Source organism: Chelonoidis abingdonii, chromosome 26 (assembly GCF_003597395.2).
Source record: "Chelonoidis abingdonii isolate Lonesome George chromosome 26, CheloAbing_2.0, whole genome shotgun sequence".
Taxonomy (NCBI): domain Eukaryota; kingdom Metazoa; phylum Chordata; order Testudines; family Testudinidae; genus Chelonoidis; species Chelonoidis abingdonii.
The window spans coordinates 3,070,790-3,089,248 of record NC_133794.1 but is presented as its reverse complement, the minus strand read 5'-3'; the positions used below and the strand labels follow the sequence as shown (position 1 = coordinate 3,089,248).

Here is an 18,459-nt window from a genome sequence, read left to right as displayed (position 1 = left end):
TTATGAGGGTGATGGTCTGGTTCCAGCCGTACTGCTACAGAGATGCACATGCAAAGCTCTCGTGATTTGCCCCAGTGTGTCGGCGAGGAGGGAGCCCGTGTGCTGGAGAGGAGGGAGTTGCCCACTCTCCCACAGGCACTGGCTCCTGCAGGCCCCGGAGCTCCAGGCTGGCCCTTATGTAGCACCCCATCCTCATAGTGCCTCAGAATGAACCTACCCCAAGTCAGGTCAGGGTCATTTTCCACTATTTTGCAGACTGGGGGGAAACTGAGGCATAGCACGATTAAAGCAATGCAACCCAAGAAGTCTGTGTTAGAGGCAGGACTTGAACCCTCATCTTGCCCACAGGAGTGTGCCTGATCCAGGTGGGAGTTACCCTGGTCAAATCTGTGCCCTGTAGGATTCAGCATAATCTTGGGGGACAGTGCAAGTGGAGATCTCTGGTTGACACGGTTATCTGAACCCCAATGGCACCCTAAGGATCCACCCCCAATAGCTGGACTGACACAGGAGCCAGTGCTCCGGCTCGCTCCCCACTGCGTGAAACTGTGTGTAGCTGGCTGGAATACCCCTGGGCGTCACACTGCCCACTACTGGCAGGAATCCCAGCCCTGCTACCCGTGATATGGCCTCGGCGCAGGATACACCTCTAGAGACACAGCCCCTGCACGGAAGAGCTACCCAGCTAAACAAGGGGGGTGGGGGACAAAAGGAGGGACCGCTCTGAGGAAACTGAGGCCCAGCTGGCCTGACCAGTTCAAGGGCTGGTAGGTAATCTAGGGGCAGACCTGGAACTCGAATCGAGGCCGCAGAGGCTAATGGAGCCGGTGGTTTCACGGCCATGGGGCTGCAATGCTCTGCCCTGGGAGATGCCCAGCTGCTCAGGTCCCCTGGTGGCCGTGGCTCCTGACCGTCGGGGGGCCTGGCTGATGTGGTGCATGGAGCTACTCCAGCCCCCCGCCCCCATTAAAATCCCCCAGCTCCCTCCGGCAACAGAACAAGGAGGACAGTTTAGAAAACTTTATTAGCTCTTTTTTCCCTTTGAAGCGGCAGCCCCCCGGGCGCAGAGTCGGGCCTGCCAGCCAGCCCTGCAGCCAGCCCATTGGCAGAGGGCAGCGCCAGGCCCTGCTCTTCCCATTGGGTACTGATCACCATGCAAGGCACCACGGAGCTCCATCTCGGGGTCAGGCGTCCTCGGCTCCAAGGGGAAATACTAGGATGGCGAAATTCGAACTCGGCCCTTTCACAGGGCCGGGGTGCTCACAGCGCCCCCTGCTGGAGAGGGACCACTTGCCCCTTGGGAAGCCTGTTTGCCCCACACTGGGGGAGGGTTGTTATTCTTCTGCCCCATACTGGGAGGGGCTGTTTCTGCCCCCCCTCCAAGAACCTGCCTCTGCCCCCTACTGTCTCCTTAACCCTTTGCCCCTCTCATCATATGAACCTCAAGTGGGGAAGGGGGGAATTAAATAAGATTAAAACAATTATAATAAACTTCAAACAATGTCAGGTGTTTGCAGTGTCCTGCCCTCCCCCCACGGGCTCCTTCCCCACCCGTGTCACAACTTCCCCAGTCCTCAGCAGCTCAGCACCTGCTCTTACCTTCTGGGACCAGGCGCCTCCCTGCAGCCTGCCCATACACAGCCCCATGCTCTCAGTGGTGGGAGGGGGAATCCTTCCTGGCCCCCCCACCCTTCAGCAGTCGTCAAATATTACCTGGGGGGGGGTGCCCCAAGTCTCTCTGCTGCCCTCTAGTGGTCAGACTTTGTATGGCTCCTCAGGAGTCAGCTACTGCGAGTCTGGTCTTTTGGGTTAATTAGCAGAGGCGCCTGCTTTTTGAATCCATAGGTCCCAGGTTTGGTCCCAGCCAATGACCCAGCTTAGGCGGGGGAGAGGTTCCACCCAGACTTCCGCTCTGGTTTTACTGGGGGAGCTCACCACACTGATCCCCCCCACAACACAAATCAATCCCGCACCCCACTCAGTCCCTGGGCCTCTGGCTGCCAGAAGTGTAGACTGGACAACAGGCAGCTGTGTCAGGGCCTGGCCGTTCAGAGCCCCGACACCTCTGGGCCTGGCAGTTCAGAGCCCCGACACCTCTGGGCTCTGCCGTCCAGAGCCCCAGCACCTCTGGCCCTGGCAGTTCAGAGCCCAGCACCTCTGGACCTGGCCGTTCAGAGCCCTGGCACCTCTGGACCTGGCCGTTCAGAGCCCTGGCACCTCTGGGCCTGGCAGTTCAGAGCCCCGACACCTCTGGGCCTGGCAGTTCAGAGCCCCGACACCTCTGGGCTCTGCTGTCCAGAGCCCAGTACCTCTGGGCCTGGCCGTTCAGAGCCCTGGCACCTCTGGACCTGGCATTTCATAGCCCCGACAGCTCTGGCTCTGCCATCCAGAGCCCCAGCACCTCTGGGCCTTGCTGTTCAGAGCCCAGCACCTCTGGGCCTGGCCGTTCAGAGCCCCGGCACCTCTGGGTCTGGCCGTTCAGAGCCCCGGCACCTCTGGACCTGGCAGTTCATAGCCCTGACAGCTCTGGGCTCTGCCGTCCAGAGCCCTGGCACCTCTGGACCTGGCCGTCCAGAGCCCCGACACCTCTGGACCTGGCAGTTCATAGCCCTGACAGCTCTGGGCTCTGCCGTCCAGAGCCCTGGCACCTCTGGACCTGGCCGTCCAGAGCCCCGACACCTCTGGACCTGGCAGTTCATAGCCCTGACAGCTCTGGGCTCTGCCGTCCAGAGCCCCGGCACCTCTGAGCTCTGCCGTCCAGAACCCCAGCACCTCTGGGCCTTGCTGTTCAGAGCCCAGCACCTCTGGGCCTGGCAGTTCATAGCCCTGACACCTCTGGGCTCTGCCGTTCAGAGCCCTGGCACCTCTGGACCTGGCCGTACAGAGCCCTGGCGCCTCGGGGCCTGGCCATTCAGAGCCCCGGTGCCTTGGGGCTTGCTGTGTCCGTTATGAAAGTAAAAAAAAAATGTGCTTGAGCGCCAGCTCCTTTTTCATCACAAATTAAGCACTGAGGCCAGGAGCTGGATCACTTGCTAATCACTCGGGTCTGTTCGTTCCCTCTGAAGCTCCTGGCACTGGCCACTGTCGGCAGACAGGGCATCAGGCTGGATAGAGCATAGGGCTGACCTAGTCTGGGCCATTCTTCTGGTCTCCTCTAGGGTCCCCCTTCCCCCAGGGAGTCCAGGACACCCTCGCAGGACGGAAATGTTCTGTAACCCCCCATGGCCTTGGCTCGGAGCTGGCGTCAGCAGGACGGGAGCAGGGCAGGTCGGCCAAGGATTGACGTGAAAAAACAGGGCCACCCAGAGTGGGGGGGGGAGTGCCCCAGACCCAGGCCCCGCAAGGGCCCCGCGAGCCCTGGCTCGGTGGCACTCCGGGTCTTCGGCTGGCATTTCGGCAGCGTGGAGCCCTTCAGTGCTGCCGAAGATGCGGAGCGACCGAAGGGTCCCCCCACCGCCGAAATGCTGCCAGAGACCCGGACCGCCGCTGAGTGAGTACAAGCGCCGCAGCTCCCCCACTGTACCCAGGCCCCCTGAATCCTCTGGGCGGCCCCGTGGAAAAATGTCTGTGTCCAAGGTCTGGGCAGGCGGAGGCGAAGGGGGTCTGCTAGAGGGTTGAGATGGTGACTGATGCGGCCGTAGTGACGGGGTGGTGCTGGGAAGAGATTGCGGCTCGGAACCTGGGGAAAGGATCCAGGCAGATCCCAATGGAGCCGGTGCAAAGAAGCGGCCGGGGAGCCCGCAGGCGGGCGCCGTAACAAAACCCTGATGCAAAATCGTGATGCAAGAATATTAGCCCTTGCGGCTCCTGCCTGTGGGATCCACCCTCCCCAGCGTGGGTGTGTGTGAGGGGGGCAATGCCCTGCCTCGGTAACTGAGGGGTGGGGCCTCCACATGGGCCATAGAAAACTAGGCAGAGTCCGTAACGGGCCCAAGTTAAAACCGTCCCTGTGCAAATGAGGCCGACGCTTTCCCTGGTGCGTGGCCCAAGGCACCACTAGGGGAGCTGAAGAGAGGGGTGGGGGTGTGTGCTGCCCCCTAGTGGATGAAATTTCACATGCTCAAGTATGTAATATGGGGGGGGGCAGTGCGCATGCAGCTGGGTGAGGCTGCCTCCTGCAGGTTAGAATGGCACCTCTGCCCAAAGTTGGGGGAGGGGGAAGCACTCTGTGCGTGTGTGTAACGCTGCCTCCTGCTGGATGGGACATGTCAGAGCGGCTCATGTGTGTATATATAGAGAGGGGTGGGTGTAGGGGGGCTGCTGTGTGCATGTCACGCTGCCCCCTGCTGGATGGGACATGTCAGAGCGGTTGGTGCATGTATAGATAGAGAGGGGTAGGTGTAGGGGGGCTGCTGTGTACATGTCATGCTGCCCCCTGCTGGATGGGACATTTCAGAGCGGCTCATGTGTGTATAGAGAGGGGTGGGTGTAGGGGGGCTCCTGTGTACATGTCATGCTGCCCCCTGCTGGATGGGACATTTCAGAGCGGCTCATGTGTGTATATATAGAGAGGGGTGGGTGTAGGGGGGCTGCTGTGTGCATGTCATGCTGCCCCCCTGCTGGATGCGACATGTCAGAGCGACTGGTCTGTGCATGCACAGCACTGCCGCTGCTGGGTGGAATTTCACCCCCATCTGCCCAGGCAACGTTACCCTGGGGTAACCCATGGGCTGGCCTTGGCGACACTGGGGCCACAAGCCTTCGCTGCATCCCACCCCCTCTGGCCAGCGGGTGTGGTGTGGCTCACCCTGCGTCCCACCCCCCAGCGGGGCCGCGCCCTGCCCCAACCACGGCCCCAGGTGCCGGGAGGCCAGTGGGTCTCCCATGCTGCACAGGGGGAGATCCACTCGGTGTGTGGTGGGGGAGACCTCTGAGGCTGCCTGGCTTCCCCTGCGTGGGGGAAGAGGCGACCAGTGCCAGGTCTCCCCTGCCTAGGCAGGGGCAGAAGGACAGTGGGTGGCAATGGAGGAAGAGCTTGCGCTAGCCCTGATTTCAAGGTAGCCCCCGCAGGCAAGTCACACGTGGCCTCCCCATTTTGCAAGCTCCATGCACAAGCACGTGGGTTTAGACTGCAGCCCCTTGGGGGATCCGGTGCAGTGCCTGGGCTGGGGGGGGGAGCTGCAGCGCTTCAGCTGGGTTCTGGTAACACTCCTTGGGGGGGGTGACCCTCTCTACAGGAGGGGACCCCCCCATGGGATCCAGTGACATCACTGTGTCAGGGAGCCCTTCTAGAAGGATTCCCCCTAGAGTCCTGTATCGTGGATGGGGGGGGGGAGAATGGCTAGTGGAGGACTCTCCATTGGGATCCAGTGTTGGTGCTGATTGGAGGGTTTCTCCCGTGGGATCCAGTGTTAGTGCTGAGTCAGGGGCTGCTGATTGGAGGAGGTTCCCCCAGAATCCAGTGTCGGTGCTGATTGGAGGGATTATCCCATGAGATCCAGTGTCAGTGCTGATTGGAAGGATTCTCCCCTGGGACCCAGTGTCAGTGCTGAGTAAAGGGCTGCTGACCGGAGGGATTATCCCATGAGATCCAGTGTCAGTGCTGGTTGGAGGCGTCTCCACTGGGATCCACTGACAGGGCTGTGTCAGCGAGTGCTTGGGGGCAGCAAAGCCCCCGGTGCAGGAAACATGCCATGCCCCAGGCCGTAGCATGCAGGGAACGGGGTGTACATGTGTCATGCGCTTCCAGGAGTGACGCACCCCACAGCAGACCTGGTGGGGGTGGGGGGCAGTTGGAAGCCGAGCTTGTCAAACCTCAAACTAAAATTAGTCAAACCCTGAACTTTGTATTAATCCTCCCCACAAACGCCCCGGGTCTGCTCCTAGCCCACACCCCCTGGCAAAGGGTGCCCCTAGCAGACATGTTCTGAGCGGCAGAGTTGGGGTGAGGGGTTCCCCTTTTGGTTCTCACAGCCAACACCTCAGGGTTGCTCCAGGGTTTGGTCCTCTGGACCGGCTCAGGCCTGCTCCATCGGGGCAGGTGTGTGTTGGGGGGGCTCCAGCTGAGATCTCTCAGTGTCCCTCTTAACGCTCCTGGATCCGGAGCCGCCTCCCGGCCCCGATCCTGCAGCGAGGGGGCAGGGGGAAAGCGGTGGACCAGGGGCATCCAGGCCCCGCTGGGCCGGCGGGTTCATCTGGACGTCACGCCCAGCACCTGCTTCATATTCTCGTAGACCACGTAGCTGATGCTGACGGCCGGGATCACTTTCATGAAGTTGGGGGCAATGCCCCGGTACAGGCCCAGCACCCCCTCCCGCGACAGGATGTGCTTGAAAAGGCCCAGCATGGTTGGCTGCGGGGCGCCCTCGATGGAGGCTGGGGGGAGAAGGGGTCCCAGTCAGGTCCTGCCACTCACTGTCACATCCACCTGACCCCCCCACAAGCTTTTAGGGAGCTTTGCCCCAGCCCTGCTCCCAGCCCTCCATGCAGCAGGGGCTTGGGAGCATTGCCAGAGTATGCCCTGCTACAGCTATTCTTTGCTCCCCAGAGCCCATGGGGCGAAGCATGACTTAGAGCAGCCCCAAGGCTGCTCTTGTTGATGCAGGGAGCCAGGCAGAGGGCCCCAAATATGGCAACCGCATTGCACAGCAGGTGGGAAGCACCATGCAGCAAAGGGATGGCTTGCCCTGCATGGAAATGCAGCTGCCTCTGGGGTGAGGCACCTGGGCACGGTCATGCTGCACGGGGACGGCTCGTCCTAGAGCTGCCGCTGACCTGCACTAAACTCCCACTTGCCTCTTGCCCCACGGATCTGCCCCCAGGCGCTGGTTCAGGCAAAGTGCTGTGGGGAGAGGGACGAGTGCTGAGCACCTGCCGTCCACTGGGAGGAAGAACTTGTCACTCCAGTACGAAGGCCCCAGGCCGGAAAGCAGGGAGCCCAGAACAGGGGCTGCGGCTGGTCCCCCAACCACCCTGGCTATCTGGTCTGTTGGCCCATGGGGATTGCACCACTGGTTCTCCTAACCTATAATGCACCCGGGTCAGCTGTGCAACTCATGGGTCCTGCCCTGGGATGCAGAAATCTCCTCTGCTTTGACAGTCCGTAGGCCATGCCCATTCCTGGGGTATCTGGGCCACTGCCCCAGGCCCCCAAAGGCATCCCTCACTCAGTGCATGTCCCTCGGTCTCACCTTGGGCTTGCATCCGAGTCCTCACCAAGGCCAGTGGGTAGCTGGCTATCTGTCCGCAGGTGCTGGATATCGTCCCGCAGGCCAGGAGCACCAGGATGCCGGGGTCTGCTGTGTTCCTGCTGTATTTCTGAAGCCACATGTTCTTCAGTGTCTGCAGGGGGGAGGAGAGGAGAGCTGACGAGGGGGTGGATGGATGCCGGGGCAGGGGCTACAGCAGAGGGATGGGAGTTGCCAGGGATGGGGGGCTGCAGAGGGATTGCAGCTGAGGACTCCCGGGTTCCACCCCCAGCTCTGAGAGGGAAGTGGTGTCTAGTGATTAGAGTGGGGGGGCTGGGCGCCAGGACTCCTGGATTCCACCCCTAGCTCTGGGAGGGGTGTGGGGTCTAGTGGTTAGAGCAGGAGGCAAGGGCTGGAAGTCATGACTCCAGCATGTGCCCATTCTCAGCTCTCAAACCCCTACCTCCAATAGTGTGGGAGGAGCCTATCGGCAAACAGGCTCCACCCCCTCCACCTCATTTGCAGGCCTGAGCACCCGTGGGCCCTGACCTCATAGATAGCCAGGTCGATGCCAGCGTAGGGGATGATGCCCAGCACGTTGGGCAGGTAGCCCTTGTAAAAGGCCCGGATTCCCTCCTTCTGCAGCATCTTCTTAGCGCAGTCGGCCACCCCTGAGTACTGACCCGTCTTCCGCAGGGTCAGCCGGGTCTTCAGCACCTGCAGGAACGGATTCATTCAGGATCATGAGAATGGCGAGGGGCTCTTACCCACTGCTCAAATACAGCTGCCTCTAGGGTGGGGCAGAGCCACGGGCTAGCAGCGTAGCAATGGCTCAGCCGGTACTGAGGAGCAGCCACCTCTGGGGTGGGGCACGACCTCTGACTAGCAGCCACATAGCATGGGCACACCTAATACTGAAATGCAGCTACCCCTGGGGTGGGGCAGAAAAACTGTTTGACATAGCAGCTTAGGACTGAAATAAGGAATCACTGGAAGGACTGAGGGAGAGAGAGCGGCATTTCTTGAGTTGGGATTTGGCCTGGGCACTGGTGCTGATGTCCCGACAGCCATTCCTATAAGGAGTTTCAAGGGCTCTTTAATGATCGTGAGGTTGTATAGCTCATGTGAAAGGCACTTTTCCCCAGGGCGTCGTGCTGGGCGTTGGGGCCAGCCCTGATTGCAAAGGGAAGAGTGCCCCCTCCTGAGCCCCCTATCCTGCAGCACAGCGCCCCCTAGTGCGGCACTGACTGTGAGGAGAGAGCGTCCCCTGCTGGCCACCCTCCCACCGCCTAGTGCCACATTTGGATCAGCACTGGCTCAGAGCACTCGCTCCTCTGCACTACAGAACTCTCCAGTGCCTAGTCCGAGAGAGAGCACCCCCTACCGAGTCCCTCATAGCGAACGGGTACTTATCCCATTACTGCAGTCTCTGACCTTTCCCAATCTTCAGTGCCCTCACTGCTCACGCTGCTATTATCACCATTGTACGGCTAGGGAAACTGAGGCAAGGAGGCGGAGGGACATGCCCAAGGTCACACAGCCAGTCTAGCAGAGCTAGGACCTGAATTCAGGTCTCTTGAATGGCAAGCCCGTGCCTTAACCACTCCTCTGATAACACCCCAAAGTCCCTGCTTTCATACAGGACAGGGGAGCTTTCAAGTAGGCTGGGCTGTAGCTACTGTGCTGGATGCAAACCCTGGAGTGGTGCCCCCTAGAGGTGGCTCAGAGTCCACAGGGGGGAAGGGAAGCCATGCTTTACCTCCATTGGGTAGATGATTGTCTGAGCAGTGGCACCGGCCAGTGAGCCGGCCACAAATCTTTCTTGCACCCGCAGCGTCTCCTGCTGCCCACGAATCACCCGCTTGATCTGGGATGAGAAACAGCAGATCAATCGCCTGTGCCCAGAAGATATTTTTCAGTTTGCGATCCCCGCCCCACCTTTTAGTGGGCAAAGGCAGGGGCTGGGTCCTATCACGAGGTCCCAAGCGGTAGTCCCACGAGAAAGATATTCTTGGGGGGAGAGCGGTCTGCATTTGGGGACAGGGCTGTGAGCCAGGACTCCTGGGTTCTCTCCCCAGCTCTGCAAGGGGAGAGGAGTCTAGTGGATTAGACAAGGAGGGCTGGGATGCAGGACTCCTGGGTTCTCTCCCTAGTTCGAGGAGCGGAGTGGAGTCCAGTGGTTCAGATAGGGGGGCTGGGACTCAGGACTCCTGGGTTCTCTCCCTAGCTCGAGGAGGGGAGTGTAGACACCCTGATATCCCTGTATCTGTACTCCTCCCCCTGCCCCCCCACCGGGGCTCTGTGCCCCCAGCACCCACCTGCTCATAGGCCATGAACTTGATGGCAGACTCAGGCGCGATCTTCAGCACATTGATCCCGTTGCCGCGCCAGAGTGAGCAGACGCCCCCCTCCTGGATCATGCCCTTCAGCCCCCCAAACACGTTCATGTTGTTAGTCTTGGAGGCGTGAACCTGCGCCAGAAATGCCGCAGCATGATTGCCCGGGGAGGGTGTCCGTCTTGGAGGGGCTGGATGCCCAGCCTCGTTAGGAACCCCGGCCTCGCGGAATGCAGCCACCTCTGGGGTGCCCGGCAGCTGGTTAACACCTGCACAGCAATGTTACACCGAGCCTGCACATTCAGTGCTGAAATGCAGCCACCTCTAGGGTGAAGCCCTCGATCGGTCTCACTGCCCATCTCCAAACCCCCTCTCCTTCTGCAATGTCCTTTTGGAGATGGGGTGCCACAGAACTGCATGCAGAATTATGCGGCGCGTTTGTGGCAGCCATCAGCTCTGCCCTGTTGTACCAATGCCCAGCGGCTGCGACTTTCAACCCCTGCCCATGCCCCCGGGCGTCAATGCAGGGTCAGGCTATTCAGGTGCATAACGCCCATTTCCCTGTAGCCATGGCCCGAGCAATCAGCTGGGAGCCTATTTTTTTTTAAACTTACCTGCATGAAAACTTTAAGCCGGTCCAGCGGGGCGGTTCCGGTTCTGGAGACAGCCCCAGCCATGGCACCCGCGAGCAGCTGCTTCCACCACATCCCCGTCCTCTTCTCCTTCTCGGAGAATTCGTCAGGGACCGTAAGGCACTCGCCGATGTCCAGGACCTGCCAGGAGAGACATGTGGATCAGAACCAGAACCTCAAGGACAGTGCAAAGCCCTGGAAGGAAACACCCGAAGAACAGCACCCCCTGGCTGTTAGCTGCCAACCTCAAAGCACTTCACAAGGGAAATCAGTACCATTACCCTCCTTTTACAGATGGAGAAACTGAGGCACGGAGGGAATGTGGGGGGAAGTGATTTGCCCAAGTAGGTAGAGCCAGGAACGGAACCCAGGTGGCCCGAGTCCCAGCCCAGGGCTCTAGCTGCCAGGCCATGTACAATTCAGCACAGAGATGCCCGCAGGGGTGCAGCGGGCTGGTCCCCGGCACGGCAGCTGGCACTGGGCTGATGCCATGTGAGGGCGACACATTCCCTCAGCTGGAGAATTCCTTATGGGCAGGCCGATGGCAGGTGATGGTGTTTGGGTACAACAGCCTGGAGCTGGCACCCCCTAGAGGGGAAAGGGCCCATGGCCCATTCCTTGGCCCCCTGAGCCAGCAAGTCCCCCATCCCCCAGCCCTGGATCAGCACCCCACCCCCTAGAGAGAAATTCTCCCCCCAACCCCGACACCATCACCTTATCCGGCCTCACTCTAGCCTTGCGGCTTGTCCAAGGTCGGGTTTAATTTAGCTCGGCCGGTCGTCATGTCTCACGCTCCCAGGGAGGCGAGTGAGTGGGGCAGGACCCCATGGGGGAGGGGAGGGGAATCTGATAGCAGGGGCTACCAGGCCGGTATTGACCGACCCCCAGAGCCCATCCCCACTCTGGCTCTCCCCCTTCTGTGGGCAGTTACTGCCCCCTTCCAAGGGGAATCACCCCCTTGCCCTGGCTCAGAGTCAGCTCCCCCTTGCATCCGCCCACAGGCATTTTGGGAGCCAACTCACCGCCGACGGGAAGCCCCCTGCAGCTGGGGGGGCCAGGGAATCAGAGTAGCCTACATACGGAGCCAGGCTGCTCTTCCCTTGGGGGAGGCAAGTTTAGGATTTAAGCCATCTCTACCACCGCGTGCCAGCAGTCTCCTCCGGGCACCACCTGTTGGGCCCACATGCCAAGGGAGCCCAAGAACACCGAGAGCCATAAAGAAATGTGTCTGGAGTCCTCCTCCAGTAGGATTAAAAATTCAAGTGAGCAAAGCCCCTGAGACTGCCTGGAGCCCTAATAACACTGTTTCCTATTGATCAAGTCCTGTGCTTAGGAGGATTGCCAAGCGCCTCGCAAAGGCAGGGCATCGTCACCGTTATAAAGATGGGGAAACTGAGGCACAGAGCAGGGACGGGACCTGGCCAGTGTTGCACATAGAGACAGTGGTGGAGCTGGGAATAGAATCCAGAATTCTAACCTCTCCCTGCTCTAAACCCCTAGACCCCGTGCTTTCCCAGAACCAGGGATGGAACCCAGGAGTCCTGGCTCCTAGCCCTCTGCTCTACCCACTAGACACCACTCCTCCCCCAGAGCCAGGGATAGAACCCAGGAGACCTGGCTCTCAGCCCCCTCCCTTCCCCTGCTCTAACCGCTAGATTCCACTCCCTTCCCAGCGCTGGGAACCCAGGAGTCCTGCCTCCCAGCATGCAGGTGCTGTTTACTGAGTCCAGCTGGCAGGAAGTGGGGGTGGCCCGAGTTGTGGGTGAACAGCCACATGTCCTACCCGTTGAGGATCCCCTAGGATAGACTCCAAGCCCTGGGGGGACCTCTGCTCAGCCTCCCACAGCCCGGCCAGCAGCCGGAGCCTCAGGAGCCCCCCGAGAGCCGCCCTGTGGATCACGGTGGGGCACGCACCAGCCGGATCCCCTGCCGCTGATGCGGGTTCCTCCATGGCAGGGTGAGCGGAGGAAGGTGAGAGTGGATGTAAAGGACAGGGGAGGCAATAAAGCCTCCTAGAAATCCCACTAATTAGATTAGGGGGCTCTGCGGTGGGGGAGGGACTTGGACAGGGCTTTGCCCTCTAGCTCATCCTGCCATTTGTCTTTATGGGGGGGAAACTGAGGCACGGGGAGGAGGGGAAACTGAGGCATAGGGGGGCAGGGACTTGCCCAAGGTCAAGAAGAAAGCCCAGGAGTCCTGATTCCCAGCCCCCCACTGTAACCACTGGACTCCACTCCTCTCCTGAAGCTGGAGACAGAGCCGAGGAATCCAAGGCTGGAGCTGATCCACTCCCCTCTACAGCTCATAAATCAGGGTTAAATATATCTCAGCCTGTTTGCTGATCACCAGCTGAGATTAGCCCAGCAGAGAAAGGGCCCTGGCCTCCTCCCAGCAGCCCTGGCCTCCGTGCACCTGCTAAGAAGGGGGCTCTTGCCCCCTTTTCCCTGGGATCGGGCTCAGGGATGGGTTAGGTCACAGCTCCCTGGGGGAGGAGGTGGGGTTAGGGGGGGTGCTGGTCCCCTCTGCCGCGGACAGAACCTAGAGCAAGGAGACTGCTGAGAACCTTGGTGGCAGGAATAGAACCCAGGAGTCCTGGCTGCCACCGGCCCCTCCACCCCACCTTGCCCTAACCCACTAGACCCCATGCCCCTCACAGATCCACAAATAGAACCCGTAAGTCCCCATTCCCGGCTCCCCGACCTAGCCACTAGACATCATACACCTCCCAGAGCTGGGCAGACAACCCCAGAGCCCTGCTTCCATCCCCGTGTTCTAACCACTAGACCTCACTCCTCTCCCAGAGCTGGGGAAAGAACCCTGGAGTCCTGCTCCCAGCCCCCTGCTCTAACCACTAGACCTCACTCCCTTCCCAGAGCTAGGGAGAGAACCCCAGAGTCCTGCTCCAAGCCCCCTGCTCTAACCACTTGACCCCACTTCTCTCCCAGAGCTGGAGAGAGAACCCAGGAGTCCTGCTCCAAGCCCCCCCCACTCTAACCACTAGACCCCACTCCCTTCCCAGAGCTGGGGAGAGAACCCAGGAGTCCTACTCCCAGCCCCCCCTGCTCTAACCACTAGACTCCCTTCCCAGAGCCAGGACCAAAACCTGGGAATCCCAATTCCTGTCTCTAGCCCAGTACACTCCCCTCAGAGCCAGGAATAAACCCCAGCAGGCCGGATTTCTAGCCCCTCCCCTCTCCCTCTCTGCTGGGATCCGGGTTGCTGGTCCTGTTCCAGCCCAGCCAGGCACCTTTAGGTCGGTGACATGAGCCGGTGGGTCTCGGCCTAGCGCCCGGTGGAGATACGCTCCGGCCCATCGATGGAGCACATTGGCTGGGCAGCAAGAGTCCCCGGTGGGCAGTGAGGAGCACCTGGGGGTCTCCAGGGACTGGCCGGGAGCTCCCAGCTGGGAAGCAGAGGCTGGGCTCCTGGCTGGGGACCGGCTCGCGCCCCTCCTCACCGTGGAGTGCTTCCAATAGTGGACGACCTCCTCCATGTTCTCCAGCGGGTTGAGGATGAAGTGGTCTCTCCATTCGTGCCAGTCGACGGTCATAGTGCCGTCCTTGTCCATGCTGCCGAGCAGACAAGAGCCGCATCCAGGGTGAGGGTCAGTTCATGTGCCCTGGCCCCCCGCCCCTGATTGCTGGCCTGCGCCAGCCCCCACCAGCTCAGGGACACAAGTGTTTGTGCAGACGCTTAGCCACCAAGACCCCTGCTCTACCCACTAGACCACACTCCCTTAATAATAATAATTGGAGATATACCTATCTCCTAGAACTGGAAGGGACCTTGAAAGGTTAGTGAGTCCAGCCCCCTGCCTTCACTAGCAGGACCAAGCACTGATTTTTGCCCCAGATCCCTAAGTGGCCCCCTCAAGGATTGAATTCACAACCCTGGGTTTAGCAGGCCAATGCTCAAACCACTGACCTATCCCTCCCCCACTTCTGGAACTGGGGAAGAAAACCCAGGAGTCCGGGAACCCAGCCCCCCCCTACCCACTAGACCACACTCCCTCCCAGAGCTGGGGAAAGAACCCAGGAGTCCAGGAACCCAGCCCCCCGCTGCTCTACCCACTAGACCACACTCTCTGCCAGAGCTGGGGAAAGAACCCAGGAGTCCTGGCTCTCAGTCTCTCCCGCTCTACCCACTAGACCACACTCCCTCCTGCAGCTGGGGTAAGAACCCAGGTGTCCTGGCTCCCAGCCTCCCTGCTCTACCCCACTAGATTGCAGCAGTAACGAATGCAGCTTGCGTGGCATAGCTGAGGCTGATCTCACGGGGGTTGCGAGCAGACAGAGGGGCAGGGTTTGGGGGCGTACAGCCCATGCTGGCGGGGAATGGGGGGCCCTGGTCTCACCTTTGGAGGATTTTCTCTGCCTGCTGCAGAGAGATGTAGACTCCGAGGCTGTGGAATGTCTGCTGGATCTCGGACACATCGATCTGGCCTGGGCACAAGCACAGGGACCATGCAGGTCAGCAGGGACCGTGGGGGGGGGGTGGATTCGGGGGGGAGCTGGGAGGGGGGACCTATTGGGCTATAGAGCTGCACACAGGGGGCATCAACAGAACTGTGATGGGGGGGGGACAAGGTGTGTGGGGGAGTTCTACGCCTCCCCCCCACGCTGCATGCCCAGGGAGATCAGCAGGCAGAGCTGGGACTGGGATGGTTGGGGCATGGGGGCGGGGGGGGCAACCAGGGAGGGGCCAATCCAGGCTGCAGCCAGTGAGCTTGCCAGGGGCTAGGAGCTCCTTAAAGCCCCAAGTCTGCCCAGAGGGGGAGGAGCGGGGCTGGGGGCACTCACCCACCCTGGCTCAGCCCCCCAGAGCCCCAGCCCTAGTCTGCCCTGAGCTCCACAGTTGGCGTCTTTAAGGGGTCCCGAGTGGGTGGGAACGCCAATGGGGGCAGGGAGGGAGGGGCAGCTGGGCTCCGAGTGGGAGGTCTGGATCTGCGGGCAGGCGCATGGGGCCGAGCGTGCGTGTGGGTGCACAAGGAGTGTGAACACACGTGTGTCTCTGGCCCTGCACGGTGAGACGTCTGTGCAGACCCCTGTGTATGTGCCCGCACGCGAATCTGTGGGCTGCTTCCTGCCCGGCAGGCACCACTCTGTGCAGGGTGGAAGAGCATCAAAGGCGGAGAGTCGGACCAGAGAGGGGAGAGGAAGTCAAAGCAGGACTGGGACGGCGGGGAGGAAAGAGGGAGTGGGACAGAGGGGAGGAGAGAGGGAATGGGACAGAGGAGAGGAGAAAGGGAATGGGACAGAGGGGAGGGCAAATCAAAGTCAATCCTGTCTGCAAGAAAGAGTGAGAGAAAAAGGAAATGAAAGAGTGCGAGGGGAGAGGAGAATGGAGAATAACTGAGAAAACGCCTTCCCTACGGAAAGGCAGAGGAGGAAAAAGGGAACAGGAAAACGGAGGAAGGGAAGGAAAAAGGGAACAGAGGGGAAGTGGAGAGAAATGTATTTATCTAGGTGAAGCAATTCACTGGCCACCCTGGCACAGAGATTAACGCCAGCCTGATGGACCAGCCGGTGGTGCCCCAAGCCGCCCACAGGGGCGGGTCCCAACTGGGCACAGCCCATGCCCACAGGGGGACCAGCCCTTGCAGCTGCCAGCTCTGCCAACGCGCTGCTCTGCCAGGCGAGGCGGAGTGGAGGGGCAACCGATGGGTCTCCCCGGCCCAGTGCTAACGGGAGCCACTTACCCCCTGCACATGCCTGGAGGGGCCCAGGGAGGCTTCGGTTCGGGGGCCCTCACCCCACCTGGGCAGGGATCCCCAAGATCAAACAGCCGCTGGCCTCCATGGGCCACTCCCATGTGCTGGCCACGAGGGGCCTCTGTGGGGCTCTTACATAAGCGGCTCAGTTCAGTTCGGGGAACTAAGGTCCTTAGCATTAATCCCCAGCTGATTTCCTGGCCAGACCCTTAGCCTGGCATGGGGCCAGCAGGGGACGGGCTGAGATTCCAGGGCATGGAGCAGCCGGGGCAGAGCACAGGGAGGGGGCGCGCAGGATCCGGCCCTAGGAAGTTCTTGGTCTGCGCTGCATGAGGCACAGAGAGAGGGCTCAGCGCTGTCTGCTTTGCTGTGGTATCATCCACCCGCCCATCCTGTGCCAGCCCCATCCTTCCATCTGCACACTGCCCTCAGCCAGCCCCATCCTTCCATCCACCCACCCTCTGCCAGCCCCATCCACCTTATCCTGTGCCAGCCCCATCTACCCATCCACATACCCTCTGCCAGACCCATCCACTCACCCTCTGCCAGCTCCATCCACCCATCCACACCCTCTCCGCGGTCCCATCCACCCTCCCACTCTCTGCCAGCCCCATCCACCCATCCTGTGCCAGCCCATCCTTCCATCCATCCCCCATCCTCAGCCAGCCCCATCCTTCCATCCATCCACCCACCCTCTGCCAGCCCCATCCACCTTATCCTGTGCCAGCCCCATCCACCCACCCTTCCTGTGCCAGCCCCATCCTTCCATCCACCTCTGTAATGTCATGTGTGTGTGGGGGGGTCTTGGTTTTTCTGTGTTTCCCAGTGGTTCGCATGCACAGGGGGTGGGACTCAGTGTACCCTCATCCTTCCATCCACCCCCGACCCTCTGCCAGGCCATCGTGTGCCACTCCCATCCCAAGATCATTCACCCATCCACTGCTATCCCAGTAACCCCTGAACCAAAGAGACGAGAGCTAACCTATCCCCACCCATCCCCCACGCCCCTAAGTAGGCGGGAAGGATGGCCCAGGGGTTAGAGCACAAGCCTGGGTCTTGGTGGAGTTCAATTCGCTGTTCTGCTATAGATTCCTGTAGTGCTATGTGCCTCAGTTTCCTCCATCAGGAAGATGGGGCTTGTGAGGCGCTCAGACACTTCTCCGCATGGGAGATGCAGGGATTGTTTCCAACTTGCTCTGGAGAGACGACCACCTCTGGGGTGGGACGCGGCAGGCGTCCGCCAGCACACGCCAGCGCTGCACTGCAGCATAGGGCGGGCTGCGCTGGATAATCCTGAGCCAAGAAGAAACTGCAGGGGGGGAGCTGAGGTCGGTGGAATTTAATCAGGGAAAGCGGCCAATAATATCCCTGTCATTGCAAAAGTGCTACAGAATCGGCAGTCGCTGCCCAGACCTCAACGGGGAAGGGAGAGCCATCCCCCCCACCCCCCCGAAGCACAGCACCCCCTTGTGCCACATGGGGGTTCGCATGCAGTGCCTGGGGAGAGCGCCCCCTAGTGAGCGCCCCAAGGGACTGGCTCATTCCTGACCCAGGAGGAAAAGCAGCCCCTAGGGATCCCCCCAGCATCATCACCTGCTACTCGGAGGGCTCCCATCCAAGCACAGGCCCGGTGGCAGTAGACCTGACCCTGTCCAGCCCTGCTTGGCACAGGCCCGGTGGCAGCAGACCTGACCCTGTCCAGCCCTGCTTGGCACAGGCCCGGTGGCAGCAGACCTGACCCTGTCCAGCCCTGCTTGGCACAGGCCCGGTGGCAGCAGACCTGACCCTGTCCAGCCCTGCTTGGCACAGGCCCGGTGGCAGCAGACCTGACCCTGTCCAGCCCTGCTTGGCACAGGCCCGGTGGCAGCAGACCTGACCCTGTCCAGCCCTGCTTGGCACAGGCCCGGTGGCAGCAGACCTGACCCTGTCCAGCCCTGCTTGGCACAGGCCCGGTGGCAGCAGACCTGACCCTGTCCAGCCCTGCTTGGCACAGGCCCGGTGGCAGCAGACCTGACCCTGTCCAGCCCTGCTTGGCACAGGCCCGGTGGCAGCAGACCTGACCCTGTCCAGCCCTGCTTGGCACAGGCCCGGTGGCAGCAGACCTGACCCTGTCCAGCCCTGCTTGGCACAGGCCCGGTGGCAGCAGACCTGACCCTGTCCAGCCCTGCTTGGCACAGGCCCGGTGGCAGCAGACCTGACCCTGTCCAGCCCTGCTTGGCACAGGCCCGGTGGCAGCAGACCTGACCCTGTCCAGCCCTGCTTGGCACAGGCCCGGTGGCAGCAGACCTGACCCTGTCCAGCCCTGCTTGGCACAGGCCCGGTGGCAGCAGACCTGACCCTGTCCAGCCCTGCTTGGCACAGGCCCGGTGGCAGCAGACCTGACCCTGTCCAGCCCTGCTTGGCACAGGCCCGGTGGCAGCAGACCTGACCCTGTCCAGCCCTGCTTGGCACAGGCCCGGTGGCAGCAGACCTGACCCTGTCCAGCCCTGCTTGGCACAGGCCCGGTGGCAGCAGACCTGACCCTGTCCAGCCCTGCTTGGCACAGGCCCGGTGGCAGCAGACCTGACCCTGTCCAGCCCTGCTTGGCACAGGCCCGGTGGCAGCAGACCTGACCCTGTCCAGCCCTGCTTGGCACAGGCCCGGTGGCAGCAGAC

General features: G+C 61.2%; 1 protein-coding gene across 6 annotated transcripts in view; it reads right to left on the bottom strand.

Annotated features, from left to right (window-relative positions):
- Positions 1-1,552: 1,552 nt before the first annotated feature.
- The window catches only part of SLC25A23 (solute carrier family 25 member 23), a 31,124-nt gene continuing 14,217 nt past the window's right edge, over positions 1,553-18,459 (bottom strand). Inside the window, exons 3-12 of one of the 6 annotated variants that reach the window (XR_012654906.1) lie at positions 14,450-14,537; positions 13,553-13,664; positions 10,078-10,236; positions 9,446-9,598; positions 8,887-8,994; positions 7,677-7,844; positions 7,131-7,281; positions 2,432-6,315; positions 2,218-2,371; positions 1,553-2,155 (exon numbers count right to left, since the gene is read on the bottom strand). Coding sequence is in view for 1 of the 6 variants with exons in the window: in XM_032790335.2 (XP_032646226.1) it covers positions 6,131-6,315; positions 7,131-7,281; positions 7,677-7,844; positions 8,887-8,994; positions 9,446-9,598; positions 10,078-10,236; positions 13,553-13,664; positions 14,450-14,537 (1,124 nt within the window). In the remaining 5 variants the exon portion in view is untranslated. The other 5 variants (XR_012654905.1, XR_012654907.1, XR_012654903.1 and 2 more) reach the window with 5 other exon arrangements.